This window comes from Cyphomyrmex costatus, unplaced genomic scaffold (assembly GCF_001594065.2).
Source record: "Cyphomyrmex costatus isolate MS0001 unplaced genomic scaffold, Ccosl1.0 scaffold199, whole genome shotgun sequence".
NCBI classification, from domain to species: domain Eukaryota; kingdom Metazoa; phylum Arthropoda; class Insecta; order Hymenoptera; family Formicidae; genus Cyphomyrmex; species Cyphomyrmex costatus.
The window spans coordinates 513,137-536,845 of NW_017276028.1; the positions used below are offsets into that span (position 1 = coordinate 513,137).

A 23,709-nucleotide genomic window follows, 5' to 3' on the forward strand; every position below is an offset into this window, starting at 1 on the left:
TAATACTTAAGCGGGGAGCACAGACTTTTGCATAACGCATAAACCATATACATAAAGAATTTGATTGGTCCATTGACTCATGCATAAGAAAATGGGCCAATGAAATTCCTTATGCACATGCTTTATGCGTTAAGGTATCTTTTCACGAGCTGCTGAAACTGGCCGTTCCAGCGACAAAAAAGGTCATGTGATAAAAATTGACGAATAGCAAGCGTCATATTCGCTTGCTATTCGTCAATTTTTATCATTTAATCTTTTTTGTCGCTGGAACGGCCAGTTTCAGCAGCTCGTGAAAAGGCACCTTTATGCAAAAGTGTGTGTTGGGGCTCTTAGGCCTATCGCACATGAAATGCATAACTGCGCGTAAGCATAACATAAGGCCGCTGGACCAATGAGCATCTTATGTTAACCAATATGGCGTCTTTATGCTGGATGGTCATTGGTCCAGCGGCCTTATGTTATGCTTATGCACAGTTATGCATTTCATGTGCGATAGGCCTTATACTTATACTCTGGACGCATCCATATTGTTAAATGTACAAATTCACGCATGCGACTGAAATTTGGTCAAGGTCAAACCGGCTAGTGTCGCTACTGGGTATGGTTATATAGAGATCCTATAATAAGAGTTTGGCCAAAGCGGGCCCAACTTTTGATTGGTTCTCTACCTTGGTCCATTCGGCATTCTTCGGATAGCTTTGTACATTGTCGGAAAACGAGTTCGGAGAATAGAAAGAGACACATAGCGTAATACGAGAAAGAAAGCAATATCTGTTATCTCCTTCTATCCGCCATCTTTGGTCCGCTTCGGCCAAACTCTTATTATAGAATCTCTATGGTTATACTGTTCCCATTCATTTCGTTTTAGTGCAGTAACCAGTGGCCGTCATTTTGCTGGATACTGCACTGGAGAAGCGTTCCCAAATGACTGGATACTGATTAGTGACGTCGTAAATACATGCAGCCTCGCACGCGTAATAACCTAAAAATTGTGTTGAATAATGTTGAACAGTTAAGGTTGAAACATTATTTATTGCTAGTAAAGATTATTGTATTGATAAGTAATTATTTCAATTGACAATATCAATAAGTGTTAGCGTTATTTTCATATATTCTAACGACGGTTATAACATATGTTTGTATAATCACGTTGAAAAACAAATTATTGTACATAATTCTATTTTTTCAATAAGCTAACAATAATACTAGCAATAATTCTGTTAGCAATGATGATTCTACTAGCAATAATTCTGTTCAACACTATTAAAATTTTTATATTACGCGTGCGAGGCTGGCGAGGCTGTGGCTGTCTTCCCATAGTCCCTTTGCCAGTCAGTAAAATAATATTACTAGGGTGACGTCATCTTACTGACTGGAGAAGTGTTCCCATTCTCGCCAGTAAAAAGTGACGTCAGGATTTGTTGCGTTTCTATGCCTTAAGGTTGATTTATACTGGCCGTAAACTGTAAAAATTGACCAATCACAGTCGAATGAGAGGGGAATAATCGATTATAATTGGTCAATTTTTACAGATTACAGCATAAGTTAATAGATTACGGCCAGTATAATCCAACCTTTACGCTTTCTACAGTTTTTGTTTCATATTACAGTTTCATTTCATATTTTCGTCATCAGTGATCTTCATTGAATAGGTAAGTAAATAATATATATTCCATGTAGCAAATGTTTACTTGCAACTCTGTAATATTTCGGTACCCATGTCTTAAAATAATTGATCCCGGCGACTAAAGAGGTTAGACAACGATTTCGTTCCGGTACCGAAATATTACAGAGTTGCAAGTAAACATTTGCTACATGGAATATATATTATTTACTTACCTATTCAATGAAGATCACTGATGACGAAAATATGAAATGAAACTGTAATATGAAACGAAAACTGTAGAAAGCGTAGGGCATAGAAACGCAACAAATCCTGACGTCACTTTTTACTGGCGAGAATGGGAACACTTCTCCAGTCAGTAAGATGACGTCACTCTAGTAATATTATTTTACTGACTGGCAAAGGGACTATGGGAAGGCAGCCTGTATGTATGTATGACGTCACTAGCCAGTATCCAGTCATTTGGGAACGCTTCTCCAGTGCAGTATCCAGCAAAATGGCGACCACTGGCTACTGCACTGAAACGAAATGAATGGGAACGCACCCATGTGTTTACGGCCTTACGTTTTTCTGTGTCATGGGCTTATCCTAGAGCTCTGATTGGATGGCTCGTTATTCTCTGTTACCTGTGCCTATTCCTATTGTATTTCCAGTTTTAGCGTTCTAGGTATATATGTTCTAAGGTATAAAGTGGGGAGCACAGACTTTTGCATAACGCATAAAGCATGTGCATAAGGAATTTCATTGGTCCATTTTCTTATGCATGAGTCAATGGACCAATCAAATTGTTTATGTATATGGTTTATGCGTTATGCAAAAGTCTGTGCTCCCCGCTTGACTGTGATCTCGATGTCGAATCGATGTCAATTTGACATCGATTTGATATCAATTCGATGCCGATTTCATTATCATTTCTCACTGGGTAATATGCTTTTTTAAATATATCTCGATACGATAATTTTTTACGAAGTTATTTTATCTTGAAATTTGCCTAATTTTGTAGAGCAGAAGTACCTCGATACGATAATTTTTTACGAAGTTATTTTATCTTGAAATTTGCCTAATTTTGTAGAGCAGAACAGAGGTGATGCTTTAATTTTGTTGAATAGTGTTTTTGTAAAATCTTTCGGGAATATTGCTTCATATTGGAAAAATAATTTCCTAGGATTATCAAGTTCCTGAATTAATTTTCATACAAACTAAAAGTTTATACTGTTAAATATACATCTTTCATTTATTTTCGTTTTCAAATTCAATTATAATGGTGAAAATCTTATAATTAGCATTTTGCATTGTACTGTAGAAAATTTTTTTTTCAGTAGAGCAATTCTTATACCTGTGGATCTAAACAATCATGTTTAATTTCGTTAGCACATTTATGAATCTGACCGCTTTGTGTTCGATTTACGAACCCATTGTTCGTAGTTCTTTTCTTCGATAAACTGAATTCCTATCCTATTGTGACAATAATGAAAGGTCCTTCTTTCGAAAAATGCCATAAAATAATGTTTTGTTGAATCTTGAAAAACTACAGAGATTGAGACAAGAAGAAAAGAAATTTATAATTTTTCATACATATTCACGCAGTGTAACATAAAGTGATGTTTATTTTATAAAAACCAAAAAATTCTCTTTCAAGCAACGCGGTTTACGATCCGTGATGAATTCTATAAAAAAAAATTAATGATCTTGTCTCAATCTATAGGTTTGTTTTGTACTGTTTCGTAAATTTTTTTTCCGCCAGGATCATAAATCATTTAGTATATTAGAAAGTATATTGGAACAAAAAATGTAAATAATCATAAATCGTAAAAAAATTGTAAGTAAGAATATTAACTAAAAATCGTAATTGTAAATCAAATTTTATAAAGTTTATAATACGAAAATCATTACCGAATCAATAAAATTATTTTTGGTTTACGCTTTTTCTTTTTCCGATTCTTAATTTATACATATAAATATCCGATTTTTATATTAACTGAACTGATTGTATTAGTGCAGTATTTATCTTTCTCTTTTCACATTAAAAGAATAAACATAAACGTTAAACTTTCTAAAACAACCAATAATATGAATACGTGAAAAAAAAAAACTCTCTCTCTCTCTCTCTCTCTCTCTCATTATAATTTATTAATTTTTTCTGTCTAATTTTATTTTTACTTTTATTTTTTTTATGTTTATTCTCCTATTTTTGTATATTCTTATATTGTTTGTAAATATTATTTTTTGCAATATTACCTTTTATTTTTTTTATTTATCATTTTTGTATTCTTAAAGGGCTTGCCTCTCTAAAACTATTTGAATGAATTTTACTTTAAGAAATGTTAAATCTCACTCTTAAAGATTGAAAATAGAACTATTGTTTTTCAAGACTAGCTCAATTAACTTTCAGTCATTAAATTGAGATTTTACTCTAAAGAATATTTAAAGAGCGAAAAATAAACATCTTTATCTCTTCTCCCTCTTTCTTACTCTCTTTTTTGTTCGCTCATTAATAATATATCGTTGCAATTGTGATTTAAATCTACAATGTATACATATAAAGCATTGTAATTTAATAGAATAAATATAAAAAAAAGTTGTTTTTAATTCTAAACTTCTGCCCTACCACGTGAGTAATTATGTAATTACCAAAAAAGACTGCAATTTTTACGTTTTCGGTTTTTTTTAGTCAAGAATTTAAAATTGAAATCGAAACACTTATTCAAAGTTTTATTGAACCGTAAAAGGAAAAAACCGTTGACTCTGATACCTAGTTGTGAGAATATATTTGTCACAAATAATGAAGGATCATAAATCGTTTGGCATTAAAGGACATTGTGCTAATATTGTATTCTAACAAAACTCTGATTTTCTAACTTCCGACTTGTAACAAAATAGTATATTAGTTTAATACTTATTTACTTTCTCTCTGAGAAAAGATATAAAAATAAATTTATCTTTAATAATAAATCCACAAAATAAGGCATTATATCACATTGCTCATTTGCATGCTATAACAATGATACAACTTAAGGGGTAACACCACTGTAGAGGCAGAAAAAAAGGCCTAACTTTGACAATTTTTTTTTGGGAGTATGAAAAAAGGAATATAATTTCTGTTCAGAGGGTTTATTGAGCATATATCAAAGTACGAAAAAACTTTTTTATTGTAATTTTTATACAAAATGGCGGCGTCAGTCCCCATCTTAAAAAACACCTTTTTTTGAAACGCCAAAACGGGCGGAAAGTTTTCTTGAAAACTATGAGACCTGGAACAAAAAACCAAAGATTTTCTTAATTTACATACTATTTGCTGTGGAACACATCGTAAGGGTTTTTTTTTAAGGGGTTATCCGGGTCTTGGCACTTCAAAAAATTCATTTTTTTCAAACTTTTTTATACAATAGTACAAAGTGTCAGGAATGTTGTCCGAAAATTACAAGTCGATCGGAGCAAAACTGTAGGAATGAGAGAAATTTAAAGCGCAGCGTGTCGAATGCGTCATAACCGGCAATTCGACCTCGGCCGCCGAAGAAGCGAGAGAAGAGAAGCGAGAATGAAGCTTCGGCAAGACCAAAAAGATGCATTGGACCTTGCAGTTGCAGCGGAACCTTCCCTTTATGGGCCTGGAATCGATGATTCCATGTAAGTAAAAAAACAAAAAAATTGTTTTCTCTATTTTATTCCGCTTTAAAACGCGTTTTTCTCAAAAAACCACTTTTTTGAAGTCGGTAGTTACTTTTTCTCAAAAACTATTGCACCGATCGACTTCTGCTTTTGCACACTGCTTTTAGACATGTTTTTGTTGTCGTTGAACGAAGGATTTTTTTTATCTTCAATTACAACTCATTTTATAAGCCAAAATATGGCCAAAATTTATGCAAAAAATGACACTTTTTATAAAAAACGCTACAAAAAATTCAATTTTTAATTAAAAAAAGAATCCTTCGTTCAAAGACAAGCCATACGCATACACTAACAGAAAAACTTTGGGTTTTTGATTTCAGATGAAAATTGAAATTTTCGGAGATAATGTAACTACCGCAAGGACACTTTTTTTGGCGTGGTCAACATTAAGCATTTCTCAACGGCTCATTTTTCAATATTTTTCGTTCAAAATTTTACACAGTGTAGTTCAAACATTATATTTTAATATCCAATAAACGAAAATTGTAAAATTGTCGTAGGATCTTTTAAAAAAATTCACGAAAATAGGCCTTTTTTTGCCTTCTAGACCCGGATAACCCCTTAAATCAAATTTTGTAGAAATGGCATGCTTTTGAAGAAAAAAATTGATTTTTGAGCCAAAAAATAAGCAGTAAATTGTTTATAAAAAAAAGTTTTCATTTAATCGAAAAAAGGCTACGTAGTTCCATAAAGAATATAGTTGTGAAGCTACTGTCAAAATTTCAAGTGAATCGGTGAAAAACTGACCGAGAAATGTTCCCGCCCGTTTTCAAAAACGGTGTTTCGAGAAAAATGCGTTTAAAGTTTTACGACGTTTTAAATCCTTGAATTTTTTGTTTACCTCTAATCTGCGATGCCTGCACCATACATTTGGCCGTGCATGTCGATACACGCCTGTTCAGCTTCCTTCCTGGATGATTTCGCAGGGATGATTGGGCGACTTTTGCAGCATCTGTAAGCGATCGCTCTGAAAACTTGATGCATATCGTTCATCCATTTCCACGCAGAAATTGAAGCAATTCGGTCCAATTGTTATGCCTAAATTCTGCATGAGCCGCATAATGCTTGAAAGGCTATCATTGAAAATGCCTACACTGATGTACACTGCAGTATCCAGAACATGTTTTCCACTGTAGGTCGATTTCGGAGCCATATATAGACCCACAGTCGCATTGAAATTTTCATTGCCATTATATTTTGTAGCTACCTAAGAACCTTTCATAGGACTTTTCTCTAAGGACCTTTCATTTGTAGGTAACAGGCTCACTTATGACTTCGAAGATAAAGCAGTACGAAAGCGATAAATCACAGCGCGCCGTGTGAGTGATTCAGAGCGCGTTTCGAGGCGCTTCGAGGCGTTGCGGCAAAATTGATAAGTGAACCTTTGAAAAAATTTTTTTTGCTATAGAACCAACTGCATATTGTTTTTAAGACTCTAAAGTATCGTTTAAGCAAAAAAAAATCAATTTTTTCAAAATTCTACAGAGGTGTTACCCCTTAAAAGACAAAATTTTCCATAAAATGAATATTTCTTATTTTAAATCAATAAAATTTTGTAAATTGAATCTTTCTTATGATTGACGCTCTTAGTAAAGCTCCAGTAAAACTTCATTCAACATGTATAAAATAATTATACATATAGCCAAATAAAATATTAAATAACAAAGAACATATTCAAATATTCATATGTAACAACATGCTAAGTTTAAAAAGAATGAGGAATGGACGTGTATTTATAATAAAGGATAAAATATATATCATAAAAACGTTTTAAAATGCTTAAAAATGAAAATGTGTTATAAAAAAACGTTGATTATTGTGTATTAGAGTACATTGACGTCATGATTACGTAATAGCAAGCTACTAACAGATGATTACTTATATAAGCAATCATTAAAATTCGTTACTTAATTAATAGTGGTATATATAGTAGCTTAGTAGCTACTAAGAGGAACAATGATATTTACCCCACTGGCCATAATATCTTCTCTTATGTTATTTAAAGTATCATAGAGAATAATCAATTTGATTGTTAATAACTTTTAATAATCAACGAGTAACAGCTAAAATCTTCTGAAGGTCACTCGGGATTATGATCTTGACATATATGTCAAGGTCAAGGTGATTGAGATTGGCTCCCCCTATATTAAATAATTACTCTCCAAAAAAAATTGGTTACCTCTAATCGAAAAGTTAAGTTGCATTTTCCGACAAAGATCGTCAAAAAGAATATGAAACGTCTTTGCAGACCTACATACACCATGGCCTCGTCTACTCTCGTTAACCGGGACACGCGTTAAAGTCACCGCAAGCTGCAGATGTTGCCTACGCAAGGATATTATTAAGATTACACCGTGCGGCGTCACAGGCATTAGGATGCGTCAAGATCAATCATGTCCATATCCGTTCATTCAGTAGAATTTCATCATCGTTCGAATTTTGGACTATACGTCAGTAGGATTGGATTCTCGTTACTGAAAATCCTTATTCTTAAAATAGTGGTACAAAACAGAAACGTAACAATTATCTCAAAACGTATCAATATAGTACTCAACCATGACGATTTTTGGCGTGCCTCTGGTATAGCAACCAAAAGCAACCGTGGTTGAGGCTGAAAATGAAGATAGTCGCGGTTACTTTTGGTTGCTATACCAGAAGCACGCCAAAAATCGCCTCATGTTAAAATGTGTTTTCTAACGTAAACGACTGTTATTTATAAAAAGTTTCATACAATTACATTGATTTTCAAGTCAAAAGACGAATATATATATATATACATAAAATATGTGAACATACACAATTTACGTTAAAAAAAAAAAGATTTGGAATAAATGTGCCTATTTCAAAAATTGATTCTGCGGAATATTTTCTTGTGAGATAATTAAATTTCGACTTGCATACGAAATTATTATACGAAATATTTATGATACAAAATTTTGTCTTACACAGCTTCTTGAGACTAAATATTAAATATAATAAAAAAAGATACGTCAAATTACACAGGATTTCTAGGCGGGATTCCCACGAGATGAGAACTCTCCGTACTATATGCATTACTCCTAGTCGATGCATTATCGCATAATTTTTATCTAACGGTAAAGATCATCCTGGCCCAGCGCGGTGGAGACGCAGTGGAGGCGGAAAGGAAATCTACTCTGCCCGGTTTCTTGTAGCCATGATTGGTAGTGGCCGTCACTGCCGTCAGTACTTGCTTAACCGTTGGGCCGTTAGCAAGTGCGAATACTCTCCAGCTAGTCCAGCTCTACGGTTCACCGATTTAGCGTCTCCTACCGCGCGTTTACCTCCCGTGCGTGGCACGGAGAAACGCATAACGCTGACGACCGTCTACGGCGATCTTCCAATTAACGATCGTCCGATTCGGCGATTTTGCTTGGTGCAGTGCGGAGGAAATTTATCCGCTTCCGTTTCTGGCCAGGTGAGTCACTAAGCAAATTATTTTGTGCGATGACGCGACCTCCTTTGCCTGTCCTCTCGGTAAAAAATCTTCCCTTTTTTCTTCAGAGTGACCTTGGTGATAATACGAGATCATACAGATGTACATTCGCTCAATTGGTACCGGGATAGGGCCATCCATCGTTCTCTTTGCTTTTTTCTTTCCTCAGTGATTGTCCTGAATCTCTTGAGTCGGTGAAAGTTCCAAAGTCTCGTAGCGACGAGTCGCGCTTGCTATACTTTCGTTGCAGCCAGCAATTTGCGAACCTAACTATACGCTGGCGGTAGCTGAATTTAATCGACAGGATCGACATTTGACAGATCGTTGAGTTGAAATTCCCGGTTTCCCAATTTACGGAGTAAGCCAATGGAAAGTAGAATAACCTAATATGAATGTAACTTTCGTACTGAGAATTTCGCTTTATTATCATATATGGAATGTCCCACTTCCCGCGCATTGTTTTAACGATAGATTCTTTGATTAATTTGAGAGTGTGAGAGAGAGATGGATCAATTTTCTTAGCGAAATTGTCAAGAAAAATTAAAATTTCAACGACAAGTTTCTAATTTATACTCTCGAAGTTAAATGTCGAATAAAAATTTTCGTTACCTGAATTTAGAAGAATACAATTTTTATTCATCTTTAACATTAATAAAAAATCTTTTAATAACCTTTTTACTATTTTTTTTTTATTTAGTCTTTTCTATGATAATGTATACCATATTTATATTACTTATCATAATTAATATTAATATTATAAAAGAATAAAATATTAAAAATAAAATAATTATATTTATAAATTAATTTAATAATAATGAGAGAAGAAGGTCATATTCAGTCCAAGCAAAACTTAATACCTAATAATATTTTTGTGTAACTCTTGCATTTTCCAGTGCAAGCAAACAGCGCGCCGATTGTGAAAGTATATTTAATTTAACGATGTACATGCATAATATATTCCACATTTTCAATACGATAAATATGATTAAGAATATTTCACAAAATTACAATTTAAAATATCTATAACCACATGTATGTATACCTTGTTTCTTCGTAAAAGCGCAACGGTGCAAAGGTGTCATATGCAATTAAATCCTATACTGATATTATACGAGACTCAGCATTATTGAACGTAGTTAATATTTGTCATTCGCAGTATTTAGTATCGCTACTATAGCTGCTTTTTTGCGAAATATAATTTAGCTGTTTCTTTAGGTTTTTAATTATATTTAATCGAAATATACTTCACATCGTCTCGAAAAGCGAAATAATATTAATCAGACGATAAATAGTATGATACGCAAAGTTTAAACAGAAACATAATTGAAGATATAAAATGAAAATTATACTGAATTCTTTCTCTGTCCTTTTTGCGTAAATTAAAGTTATTAACACGCATTATCTAAGCGTAAATTTATTAATTACTTAAATGACTATTACTTTTACTTACTAAATTTATTAACGTTATTATTTACGAGAGAATAAAATAACATAGATAATTATCTTTTAATAGCATTAATAATATAATAAGTAAAAATAATAACAGTTATTTAAGGAGCTATTCTGGTTTGTCGGGTCAAAAAACTCGATTTTCTTTTATTGCATTTTCGGAAAATTGATAGTCTTGAAAATATATTACCAAAGCCATTCACAGAAATAATGTAAAATAACTGATTGTTGTTCATTGTTTACTAAAATATAATAGTACGCAGATAGAGATTAGACGCGTTAGGGTTTTAATCCGCCATAGGGATCTCCGATTATTATTACTCGAAAAAAGGAACATCTGCCTATTTCTGTCTCTTTTTATATTATGAACAAGAGAAAGGATTGCTATACGGAGCAGAAATAGCAGAGATAGTTATAGGTACAATTAATTTTACCCTTCATGACTTTACGTTTTTAGACAATGCCAAGAACTAAGAAAGTATCGTATTGTTAAACAGATATTCCTAAATCATAAAAAATAATATTGAATTAAGCATCTTATGTATATTGAATATCCTGATAGCTACTGAATTACATAAAAAGTAGATAAGAAGTTGTTTTGCGTTTTATGGCAGCAATTATAAAAGAAAGCGCTACATCTTACGTCATCGGGATACACACGACAGCAAGTTTATCTTTTTACAATATTTGTTTAAAATTGAAACAGAGCATATACTGCATTATCGCATATTACATTATTACTACTTGGTGTATGTTTCTATACTTGCTACAATAGAGTATAAGCTTTTCTTCTTTTTGGGCTCGTAGGATCCAGGCTTCTATATGAAGCCCATTAATCTTGCAGACAATACAAGCTTTTAAAATGGAATAAGAAATTTTATGTTTACATTGTTATAATGAGCCTTCTATATAATAAGCCATAGGTCATAAATCATAAGTTATAAGCTAGAAATGGACCAATCACAGTCGTCAATTTTTAGTTTCTTACTTCTGATTTATGACTTATGACTTATTGTTGAAGGCCTATAACGTTTAATAATTATACACTTTTAACAAAGTATATATGTATATAGAACAGAATTTATTATACTTCAGAAATACTTTATATATTATACTTACCAGAAATCGAATACACCGGAATCGAAAACATTTTGAAACTTATCGCTATCGCTATTCCCTCGCATTGTGTCTTGGGCTTTACTTTACTAATATCTTTTGTTATCTCTAGTTTTACCCTATATGCATTCATTTTTTCTTTACCTTCTTTTATTTCTTTTACAATATATATACATATATTGTGAATTTGTAAAGTCAAACTGTACGAATATAATGCTTCGGAAATCTTGAACATTTCGTTGGGATTAATTATTACGTAATACACGGAGCGTAACGGTGACGTACAAAAAATGTTTTTGTGTGTGCTGGAATTTCCCAACTTTTACTTATCCCTTTCTTTCTGTCCCTTTCTTTCTGTCACAATCTGACACGGATATATCGAGTATAGTAATTCAATCCATCGCAGTATTTTTATCCGTCGTCTTTTTCTCTTCTCTCAGCTACAGCAATTACTTATTATTCGGATTGTAATTTCAAAATTAACAATGACGGATATACAATACATAATGGACTCCCGGAAAAACCGGTATTGTGACGAACTAAGCTTTCGCAAAAGAGGGAAACTACTCGGCGACATAATTACAGGCAGCTTTGTGCGCACGGTGTGCATTGTGTCACTTACGTATATAATAACATCTAATTATTCGTGATATTTAACATTCTTGACTTTTGTGTTCGTTTGCGTCTATCACTGCCTTCCAAGATTTCACTCGTAATATTTTCATAGAAAAAAAATGATTGATTATCGTTGTTATTGCAAAATCTTGAAAGATAATTTCTGTCGAGCACACACTAATTGTTTATTATTTTGATATCATATTCTTGTAAATGATATGAAGACATCTTTAAAAATACGTTTAATCATTAAAAATGAAGTTAGGATAAACAAATTAGAGTTTTGAATCGATATATATTATTCCGTATAAATATAAAAGACATATTGATTTTAAAAAATGTAAACATCTTTTGTTTTTTTTTTAATTGGATAATAGTGCATTCATAATCATACACTTTGAATCAATCGTAAATACCTATAACCGGCTTTTCTTCACTGCAGGTTTTTCCTCTTAGAACATGGAATGGCTAGGCATTCTATTGCTATCGGGAATAATCTCAAATATAGCAGCAGAACCGTAAGTATAAATGGATATATTAATTATATTACGATATCAAGTATTCCGTGTGATTTTAATTTATTCAAAATGATTTCTCAAAATTATGATGCTTCATAATAATACAAATCGTGTTTGTATCATTTGCGAAAACCTATCATGTTTGATTTTATTGTAACGTGGGATAATTCTTCAATGTTAACAATACTAACAATATATAGATACAGGTTTTTTTTAAAAATAAGTTTGAAGAGAATGGAAACGAGGAAGATTCTTGTTCTCCTTTAAGATATTACACCATTATTGCGCCGAAAGTGGTACGTCCTGATTCGGAATATCATGTAGCGGCAAGTGTTACCGGCGTATCAACGCCATCAACGATATACGTTGAACTGACTGGCGAACTTGATGCAGGAAAAATATTCAACATTTCTCGGACTGTAGTCGTTGAGCCTTATTCTACTCACATTTTACGACTAGACGTACGTATGAATTTGTAGTAGATATCGCATATTTCTAATAAATAATCTGTACAAGTTTTCTTATTTAAAATTAATACAAATAGTAGCTATCAGTAAATTAACTCATAATTTAACATTCGTATTAATTGATTTTATTTATAATGTTAGATTGGAGAAACTACACCAGGAAAATACAAACTCACAGCACGCGGTTTGTCCGGTATTGATTTTTATAAATCGAAGGATATCGAGTATGTACATAAAAGTTATTCCGTTTTCATCCAGACCGACCGGGCGATTTATAAACCCGGTCACAAAGTTATGTTTCGTTGTATAATACTGGATTCGAGGCTGAGACCAAGTATTGTGGGACCATCGGACGTATATGTTATCGTAAGTATTACATGTATTTTCCACTGTAATACCATAAAACTCCTTATACATGTCGTAAATTTTGATGCTTGTAAAAATAATTTTTTTTTTTTTAAGATTTTGTTGAAAACGAATATTTAATAAAGAAAAAAATTTGCTGCAGGATGGCGATGGTAATCGTGTCAAGCAGTGGAATCGACCACCAGTGACTCATGGTATTTTCGGCAACGAATTAGAATTATCGCAATCACCAGTACTAGGAAAATGGAAGCTTATCGCCAATGTCGGTGATCAGACATTTGAAAAGGAATTTGAAGTTGCGGAATACGTTCTGCCGAACTTCGAAGTGACGATCGATTCACCGAAACATGTACAATTCAAAGAATCAAAAATTACAGCAACTGTTCACGCAAAGTAAGCGATTATTTCAGGAATTTAGAAGAGCGATAAATTTTATAGATTTGAAAAGGAATACAGAAAACTCATTTTGTTAATTAATTTGCACAAACTTGATCCAAACTTGATGTTCTAAATGAAGATAAATTTTGGAGATGGAACTTTCTCATAAAGTATTAATTAATTCATTTATTATTTAAAGATTCAACAATTAATAACTTGCTGTATTTGATTCTACTTAAGTCACATTTGACTGAAAATATTCATTTGTAAGTGAACATAATTTAGGTATACTTATGGAAAACCAGTGAAAGGTGAAGCTACAATAACGGCTTACCCAGACATTTTTTCTGGCGTAATTCAACCGATATTCCAACAACCAGTGCGAAAAGTACTACCGATTAATGGAAAAGTTACAGTTGATTTCGATATATTATCCGAGTTAAGGTAAATCCAATAATATTGCATTAGTTATAAACTAGTATATTTGTTTTTTTTTCTCGATAGCATTTAAAAAATTCTGTTTAAAATACAAAGACAAAATAAGTACAAAAAAGAAATTTCAAAGACTTAATTTACTTATTTTTTTATTATCATAAGTCTTAAATAATGAAAAATTGTACATTACATAAATTATTAATCGTATACATATACGATATCGTGTATATATATTATTTTAGGTTGACTGATGAATATGAAAGACCCATCATGATCGACGTGGTGGTGGAAGAAGAATTAACTACCAGAAGGCAAAATGCTTCGACACAAATAACGCTACATAAACACAAATATACGATGGAATTAATAAGAACATCGGACTATTTTAAACCCGGGCTAAAGTATACCGCTTTCGTAAGTCAAATCTATCATATTATACGCTCAAAGGCAAACTTGAATACACTCAATATACTATACATCGAATTACGTGTATACTGTATTACCTTTGCAGCTAAAATTAACATATCACGATGGATCGCCAGTACAAGACACAAAAAACGATGTCTTGATAGCTTATGGATACACATATAATCAATCAGAATACTCAAATCTTACAAAAAAATTAGACGAGCACGGCATGATACAATTAGATTTTTATCCGCCTAAATCAAAGGATAATATTTCTTTTCCTCTGAATGTAGAGGTAAAATTATCAATTGAGTCTCCTTGCGGTTGACAAATATGCAATATTTAATTGTTCATATGTATACGCAGGCACAATATTTAAATCTTCATGAATGGTTTCCCTCGACTAGTCCAGCTATGTCTATAAGCAACGAATATATTCAAACAATTTTAAAAACGGAGAAACCAATGGTATACATTGCATTTATTATTATTTTTAAATTCTTCAGTTATAATATTCTTACAATTATTTAATCTGCAAGGTGAACAGTTATGTTGAAATCGAAGTGAATTCTACCGCTCCGTTGAAATACATAAGTTATGAGATACTTGGTCGTGGTGATATTTTAGATGCAGGATCAATCTATGTGCAGGACAAATACACGACATCATTCAAGTAAGTATACATATATATGTAAGTATAAAGCTATCCTACACGGTCAATAATACTGTCAATGTTAACAAATACTATTTAACATTATTACTTATCGTGTAAGATTGTAAAAATACTAAAAACATTAATGTTATTAGTATTACTGATTCAATATTACTGATCAGAATTATTAACCGTGTATAGAGTCACTTTTAAGAAAGTTTTTAAAAGAATGTTCACAATTTTCCGATAGTTGAATCTTAAGTTGGTCTCGGATCTTTCGAGTCACGGAAAAGATTTACAATTTTGAAATTTAACAGCTTAATCGTACAAGTAAATCTTGACTGAGTTTCAGTTCAAAATTAATATTTTATACGATTAAACACGTTCCAGATTTTTAGCAACATACGTTATGGCACCTATTGCGCACATAATTGTATACTATGTACGGACAGATGGAGAAGTAATAGCGGATTCGTTAGACGTTGAACTCACAGGAGTTCTTCAAAATCATGTGAGTTATTATCTGAAATACCTAAATTATATAACAGTCTATAAAGAACAGAGACTGCATATATAATATCATAATCTGCATATGTATAGGTTGATATTAAAATAACACCTGGTGAAGTTATGCCCGGAGAGAACGTTAATCTTATGATATCTGCGAAACCAAACTCTTTTATTGGATTATTAGGTGTTGATCAGAGATCTCTTTTGCTAAAATCTGGAAACGATATTTCTTATGTACGTAGTACATTACACACACACACATACACACACACACACATAGAAATATTTGTAAATTTCTATATGCGTGATTTTATCAATTACATACAGGATCAAGTATACAAAGAGCTGCAGACGTATGATAAAGCAGAAGCATCACCACACGCAGATGGATTCTTCGGTCATCGTCTTTGGAGGCCTGGCTCAGGAACAGCGGACGATGTGTTTCAAGTAAAATATTCTACGATGTACTTATATTATCTTCCTAATTGTTATCCGATAATCAGATTAAAATAGTAAATGTCTGTAACAGAAAACTGGCGTGGTAATCCTCACAAACGGATACGTCCACGAGAACTTGCCTATACGTAAGTATCGAAGTACAAAATTTAAGATAGCTGTATTATGTATATTTAGTAAAAGTCTAACGCGCGCACTTAAAAACATAATGCGCTGCACTTAAAACATATATAACATTCATTAAATATAAAAATATTTAAATATATAAATATTTTTTTTAATTAAAATATATTTTGTAGAATATGCAATAGTCCAACTTACTCATAATATATAGCATGAGAATAACATCCTAGTTCTCGATTGATTCTCTTAATCAGAATCGACTGATGAGCTGATCTCTAATGAGATTAGATCTATATATTTATTAACCAAGCTTATATGTGTGTAGTATACTACAGAAATAGTTTCGAAGACGTGATGTTTGCATCCGCAGCGGGATTCGCAGGCCCGGCTGCTGCATTACCGCCCGAGAAGGTCAAAGTTCGCAAGAATTTCCCTGAAACTTGGCTTTGGCAAACGCTTGAAGCTGGGTAATGCCAATGACGTAATAAATTATCATGCATACATTATCATTTTACACATATTTATACTGTAAATTTTGTAAACAGTTTATTCACTTGGGTATACACATGTAACTGCATAACAAAAACCATTCCTTGCTGTGTCGTAGCATCTCTTTGATGCGTGTTTAAGCTACCATCTTATTTTATAATTTCCACTTTGGATCAATAATTATAGTGAAAAAATCGATATCGATTTACACTCGCACATATTGCATTTAAATATTAACACATAATATAGAATTCATACAATGAAAAATAATGCAAATTAGAACGCTTCGCATTAAAGTTACGCATCGAAGTTGTTGCGTTGGTACATGGCTAGATAACTTGGTGAAGGAAAAAATCTTCATGATCTTTTTATATCTCAGTGTTAATTTTTGCTAATTGAAAAACGCTCTGTACATATACGCTTTATATTCTATATATTTTATTTAATATATATGGATTTAGGTATTATATTATAATATGTATTTTGGATACAAACCAAAGTTTGGATTTAATATACCTATCTATAATTTTTAATATTATTAGGCAGATACGTATATATTTCTAATTATTTATTTCACATAAATAAGTTCCAATTTTCAGGATTTTGTGATATTAGAGCTTTACTAATTGCTTTATTTTTAAATCTGACACTAATGTTTATATAAAAACAATATAAATATTTATATATTCAAAAGTTTATTTCTTATTTGAAATTATAAAAAACTTTCAGAGATATAGATATTAAAAAATCTGATACAATTACACAGTATATGCAGAGTTGAAATAAAATGTTAAATTATTATTGTTTTAAAAATGTATTAATTATTTGTTATTTCATAAAATAATTAATAATAACAATAAATAAATTTACGTCCACACATTATTTTTTGTGTAGAAAATTAAGTTCGAGAAAATTTATGCAATATCTCTTGATAATATTGATTATATTATTAAAGAAAGAATGTTTCAGAATTGCCATTATTCAAAATTTGAAAAAAATTTCTAATTTGGGCGAGTTTTTTCATCGATTGATCAATCGATGAATGAAAAAACTCGCCCTTTATTAATATCATTCATAAGTGCTGAATTAATAAACAAAATTTTGTTGATGATTAAATTTTAAACATGAATAAATTTTAAATTGAGTAATGAAATTTCTTTTTGATTCAGTTTTAAGCAAATTTAATTAAACAAAATGTGAACTTGAAGAGACAGTAAAATCAATTTCTGATTTTTTAAGATGCAAATTAAATGTTAAAAATTAATTACTAGAACATTTTTTCAAATTTATATTATATACATTAATGAAGAATTTATCCCAAAACTAAATAAATTCTTCCTGTGATTGAAAGAGATAGTAATAGATCTGAAGCATTTTCTGAAGATAATCATACTCTACCAATAATATCATTAGGCTATATATCAATCATATTTAGTTATCTTATTTTGATCGAGGATTGGGGCTGGTGTAATACAATATGCAGAATTGGATTGCAGGACCAGCAATTTTGGAGGGTAGAATAACGGGGTCGCCTCATGGGGTGTCCACGCTTCGACCAGACCTTGGTCCACCTGTCACGCACAGATTAGCGACAAGACCACCGCTGGCAGGTCCTTACGCCTTCTCTCGCATCCCACCCCCTGTCTGGAATAAGCCCCGTGTATTTCTAATGCATGACATCTTAAACACCTGGCTTTTCACAAACTTCTCTTCAGGGTATTTATTTCGTATCTTGTATACTTTTAGTGTGTTTATGCACGTTTATGTATATGCGGTATATATGCAGGGTGTACATAGATTGAAACAAAAAAGGAATCAATTATTTCGAAGAGTAAAATTGCTTTTGATACCGGCAGAATTTGCCCCTGTTTCAGTGACACCCTGTATACCTGTAAATAACGTGCATACCGTATTGTACAATTACGTGAAAGTAAGTTGATCAAGGTAAAGGTGCGATTTTATATTTCTCAAGAATGTAAGTTGCGTTACAAAAGCTTGTTCTACGTATCATGCATATCTCAGATCTTGGAAAACGTTGTCTTGCGTCATGCTATTCACGGAGGAATGATCGATTTTTATTCGTAACACTGTTCACTATTTATACCTTAGTAAACACCAATTAACAATAGTTATTATAACATTCATGTTACAATAACTATTGTGTAACACATGTGTTACATAACAGTTATATTATATTTGTATTGTTGAGTGAAATTATAACAGTTTTGTTACTATTAGTTGGTGTTTACTGAAACGTCATTTATATATATGTAAACGTGTCTTCCGCATTTGTAAAGGTGAAGGATACGAACGTACGGACCTTAACACTTTTTTTTCATATTACATCAACTTGCTTGTATCGTGTATATCTACTTCATTAGAAAGCTGCAATGTGTAATCTCTTTTATCGCTATTCGAAACATTACATTTATACTTTTTGGAGTAATTGATCATATCTAAATCTATGTTTCAGTTTATTTGTTATGAACGGTAGTACACAAGATACAGGATACCTACATACTTCTAAATATTTCATCTTATGCTCACGATTATGGAAATTTAAGTATACATATTCTTGCAGGTATAATGGAAAAACGGAATTACGACGAGAAGTACCGGACTCTATCACATCATGGGTACTAACTGCATTTTCCGTCAATGACGCACATGGATTAGGCCTTATAGAGGAACCCAGAAAGGTTGTTATAAATACATATACGTATTTACACAATTTATATATAAAAAGTTTGGAGATTGATTGTATTAAAAAAATCAATGATATTTTATAAATTTTTTTTCTTAGTAATAAAGTAAATTTAATAATTTAATTTGTTACATAAGATAAGATAACATTTGCTCAAAATTTGTTTCGATCATAAGTTTTATTATATTAACTATCTAATTCACTTTCCTCACAAATTATTTCTGTCAAAGTCTTATTGATTTTGTACTAATTTTTTCTTTTAACCTACGATAATTGTCGCAAAGGTTGAATTGATTATATACATATGTGTGACGATTTTCTTTCCATATATTCATGTACGTGTTATATAAAATGTATATAAATCTGACAGAAATCTGAGCGCATATATTGTAGCAAAACAGAGGAATCTTCTAAATAAAAATTTTCATAATTATTATGAAACTATCATATTAATATATTATTTATTATCTGTTCATTAGTTGAAAGTGTTCAAACCATTCTTCATATCTGTCGATTTGCCGTACTCGGTAATCCGAGGAGAAATTGTAGGAATACAGATTGTGGTGTTCAATTACATGAATAAAGACTTGACAGCCGAAGTTCTGCTAACAAACGACGGACAGTTTGATTTTGCAGAAGTTTCTAACGAAGTTCACGATGCACCAAGTAAGTGGGTGTATAAGTATAATGTTATTCAACTTCAAAGAGATAAGATAACAATAATAGCCAACTTGTAGTTTGTAGCAATTACATATACATTTTATAACTATAATCATCCAATTATGATAAGTATACATATATTATGTATATATAGGATTATACACATATATATATATATATATATATATAGGATTAAATTAATGTTTGTTATATTTTTTAGAATTGGAGTTATATCGCAGAAAGAAAGTTGACGTAAAAGCCAATTCTGGCTCGAGTGTGTCCTTCATGATTATTCCAAGAGAACTAGGATACATCAGTATAAAAGCAACCGCTAACAGCGTTTTGGCTGGCGATAGTGTTGAACATAAATTGCTTGTCAATGTAACGATTTTCATTCTTATTTTTTTGTTCGTACGATTAATTTAAGTGATAATAAACGTAAACGTTGTTCTACTTTAAGGCCGAGGGAGAAACACAATACAAGAACAAAGCGGTACTTCTGGATTTGAGAAATACTGAACAAGCGAGTGCGAATATCACCATCGACATACCTAATAATGCAGTACCAGGATCCGAGAATATACTAATATCTGCAGTTGGTAATAATATTGCTCAAATTACATATACATTTTATCCAATTTAAAAGGATCTTATCGATATTCCCCTGTTCAAACTAGTCTGTTTTAAACTTTGTGTAATCCATAATGAACGTTAATGAATTTTTCAGCATGATGTACACATGTATATAATTATATAATAATTCATATGCACCCATGAAAACTTATTATTTTGCATGAGATATCTTGAAAAAAAATTCCTTTTTTATTAATTGTATATTATACAGGTGATATCTTGGGCCCCAGTATCCAGAACTTGGCAAATTTAATAAAAATGCCATTTGGATGCGGCGAACAAAATATGCTCAACTTTGTACCAAATATCGTAGTTTTAAATTATCTCAAGGTATCAATAGCACTTTCTTTCGCTATATGACACACGCTAAAATATAATTTATACATAAAAAAAAACACTTTTCAGAATACGAATCAATTAACACAAGCCGTACAAAGCAAAGCACTAAAATATCTGGATATTGGTTACCAGCAAGAATTGACTTATAGACATACTAATGGTTCATTTAGCGCATTTGGCATGTCGGATCCTAGCGGGAGTACATGGTACGCGCTACAAAATTATTAATTACAACATAACAATATTTAATAATTATTTCAAGATCAAGATAATTGTCATTTAAGTCATATGTGATCTAAAATTATCCAATCTACTAGGCTTACAGCCTTCGTAGCGAAGTCTTTTAAACAAGCGGCGGAATATATTGCGGTCGAGGATAGGATCATAACTGAAGCTTTGCAGTGGTTGTCCGATAATCAAGCACCAAACGGATCTTTCCCTGAAGTGGGAAAAGTTAGTCACCGCGATATGCAGGGTGGAGCTGCCAAAGGACTCGCTTTAACAGCATATACGCTCATTGCTTTCCTAGAAAATGAGGTAAGCGAAATATCTTTTTATTTTATTTAATAATATTTAAATAAATATAATTGTTTGGAGGAAGAAATGTTATCTTTATATGCTTGAAAGCAGTACATAAAATAAAAATTGTACTTTCTATGTCGCACAATTAAAGTTGAACATGTGATACAGGAACAAATGGGAAAATATCGTAATACGATAAACAAGGCTGTTGACTACATTGTTCGTAATATGGAAGGACTAAACGATACGTATGCATTGAGTCTATGTGCCTACGCCTTAAATTTGGCGAAACATCCATATGAGACATCGGCATTTAACTTCTTGGAATCGAAAGCTATGGCAAACCAGGATCTTAAATGGTGGAGCAAGCCCATTCCAAAAGACAATAAAAATCCACACTATTCTTTACCACGTTCTGTCGATGTCGAAATGACATCATACGCTTTACTCTCGTATCTGAGACGTAATTTGGTCACGGACGCGATTCCTGTAATGAAATGGCTCATCAAACAAAGAAATACAGAAGGTGGTTTTGCGTCGACGCAAGTAAGTAATTATTTCAGGTACAAATTATTATTTCAAGTATGGACGAGATAAAATTTGATTAAAAATTACTTATGTGTAAAATTTAGGATACCGTGATTGGACTTCAAGCATTGGCAAAGCTTGCTGAAAAATTGTCAAAGAACACGAGTTCAGTTCAAGTTATGTATAAATACGGCGAGGGAGAAGGTCAAGGGAGCTACATGAACATACATAGCGATAATTCTATGATACTTCAAAAGAAGATGGTAAGTTTAAACGAATTGTTTTATGTATATTATACGTTATTACAGTAAAATATTAATATTTTTGCATTTCTTACAGCTACCTATAAAAACACGATATATTAATATAACAGCATCTGGTAAAGGTTTCGTACTGGTGCAAGTTTCCTATCAATACAATTTGAATGTGACTGGAGCATTCCCATTATTTACATTGGATCCTCAAGTAGATAAAAATTCAAACGCTAATCATTTACAACTTTCGATATGCTCAGGGTATGTTTTCATTATTGTATTGTATTTAATATATATTATTTAAGCTGAATATAAATGAATATAAAATAATTTAGTTTTTAGATAGCAATATATTATACATTATATGATTCTATAGACTGAAAAATTAATTAATCAAATTATTATTTATCGACAGATTTGTTCCAACTGAAGAAGCAAACGAAAGTAATATGGCCGTCATGGAAGTAAGTCTACCTTCTGGCTTCACGGTAGATAGAGATTCATTACCGAGTTTAGAAATGTCATCACACGTAAAACGTGTTGAAACTAAAAATGGTGACACAATGGTTATTTTATATTTTGACAAGGTAGAGTATATATGTATCACAGTTAATATAAACAATAACTAATTAACGTTTATTTAAATAATTACCACAAAAATCATAAAAAATATAATATATTAAAAATAAAAATAATTATTTATTATTGTAGATGATAAAACAAGAATATTGTCCAACCGTGTCGGCATTTAGGACGCATAAAGTAGCTAAGCAAAAACCAGTTCCCGTTTCTGTATACGACTATTATGATTCTTGTAAGTATAATGAAAATATTTTATAAATAAATTTGATTTAAAGATATAAAAAATGTAAAAGATAAAATATTCTAAGATTGTAATACATATATATGTGTACAATACGACCTATAAGACCTTTAAAAATATACCTTTTAATTATATTTCTGTGCAGCGAGAAGGGCAAGAGCATTTTACGAGCCTAAAAAGACAACTTTGTGTGACTTATGTGAAGATGAAGATTGCGAAGATATTTGCGTTTCAAAACCTGGTAAACGAAAGGACAACACTACAGTGTCTACTGCGTCTGACGTTTACGCTTCTGTATATTTGCAATTTATGTTCTCGTTTTGCTATTTGCTTCATAAGTACTTGTAATTATATTGTTGTCAAGAATAATTATTTCATTTATAAATATAATTATATTATAAACTTTAAATCTAACAAAATAGCGTAGAAGCTGTATAAGTTGCGACCAAAGTATATATACTTGTTATACAGAGTATGAGATTATAATCTTTATATGAAATGTCCAAATCAAACTAAC

The 23,709-nt window shown here is 31.7% G+C and overlaps 1 protein-coding gene across 1 annotated transcript; it reads left to right on the plus strand.

Annotated features, from left to right (window-relative positions):
- The first annotated feature begins 8,668 nt into the window (after positions 1 to 8,668).
- On the plus strand, positions 8,669 to 23,635 carry LOC108773132 (CD109 antigen). Its single transcript, XM_018538855.1, has 28 exons — positions 8,669 to 8,729; positions 12,370 to 12,445; positions 12,714 to 12,906; positions 13,054 to 13,278; positions 13,421 to 13,671; positions 13,942 to 14,100; positions 14,334 to 14,505; positions 14,603 to 14,794; positions 14,866 to 14,967; positions 15,039 to 15,172; positions 15,542 to 15,662; positions 15,752 to 15,895; positions 15,989 to 16,108; positions 16,191 to 16,245; positions 18,226 to 18,445; positions 19,311 to 19,428; positions 19,913 to 20,099; positions 20,314 to 20,474; positions 20,554 to 20,692; positions 20,938 to 21,056; positions 21,132 to 21,271; positions 21,383 to 21,602; positions 21,756 to 22,133; positions 22,220 to 22,378; positions 22,455 to 22,630; positions 22,785 to 22,956; positions 23,081 to 23,183; positions 23,338 to 23,635. The coding sequence occupies exons 2-28, from the start codon at positions 12,387 to 12,389 to the stop codon at positions 23,538 to 23,540; spliced, it is 4,422 nt and encodes a 1,473-aa protein (XP_018394357.1). The 5' UTR covers positions 8,669 to 8,729; positions 12,370 to 12,386; the 3' UTR covers positions 23,541 to 23,635.
- Positions 23,636 to 23,709: the final 74 nt, after the last annotated feature.

What these genes read in the sequence shown, in the direction of transcription:
- LOC108773132 (XM_018538855.1), top strand. Translation starts at nt 12,387, where the DNA reads ATGGAATGGCTAGGCATTCTATTGCTATCGGGAATAATCTCAAATATA. An exon ending in CAGCGGACGATGTGTTTCAA is followed by an intron (nt 16,109 to 16,190) that starts GTAAAATATTCT and finishes TGTCTGTAACAG; the next exon opens with AAAACTGGCGTGGTAATCCT. An exon ending in TTCACAAACTTCTCTTCAGG is followed by an intron (nt 18,446 to 19,310) that starts GTATTTATTTCG and finishes ATATTCTTGCAG; the next exon opens with GTATAATGGAAAAACGGAAT.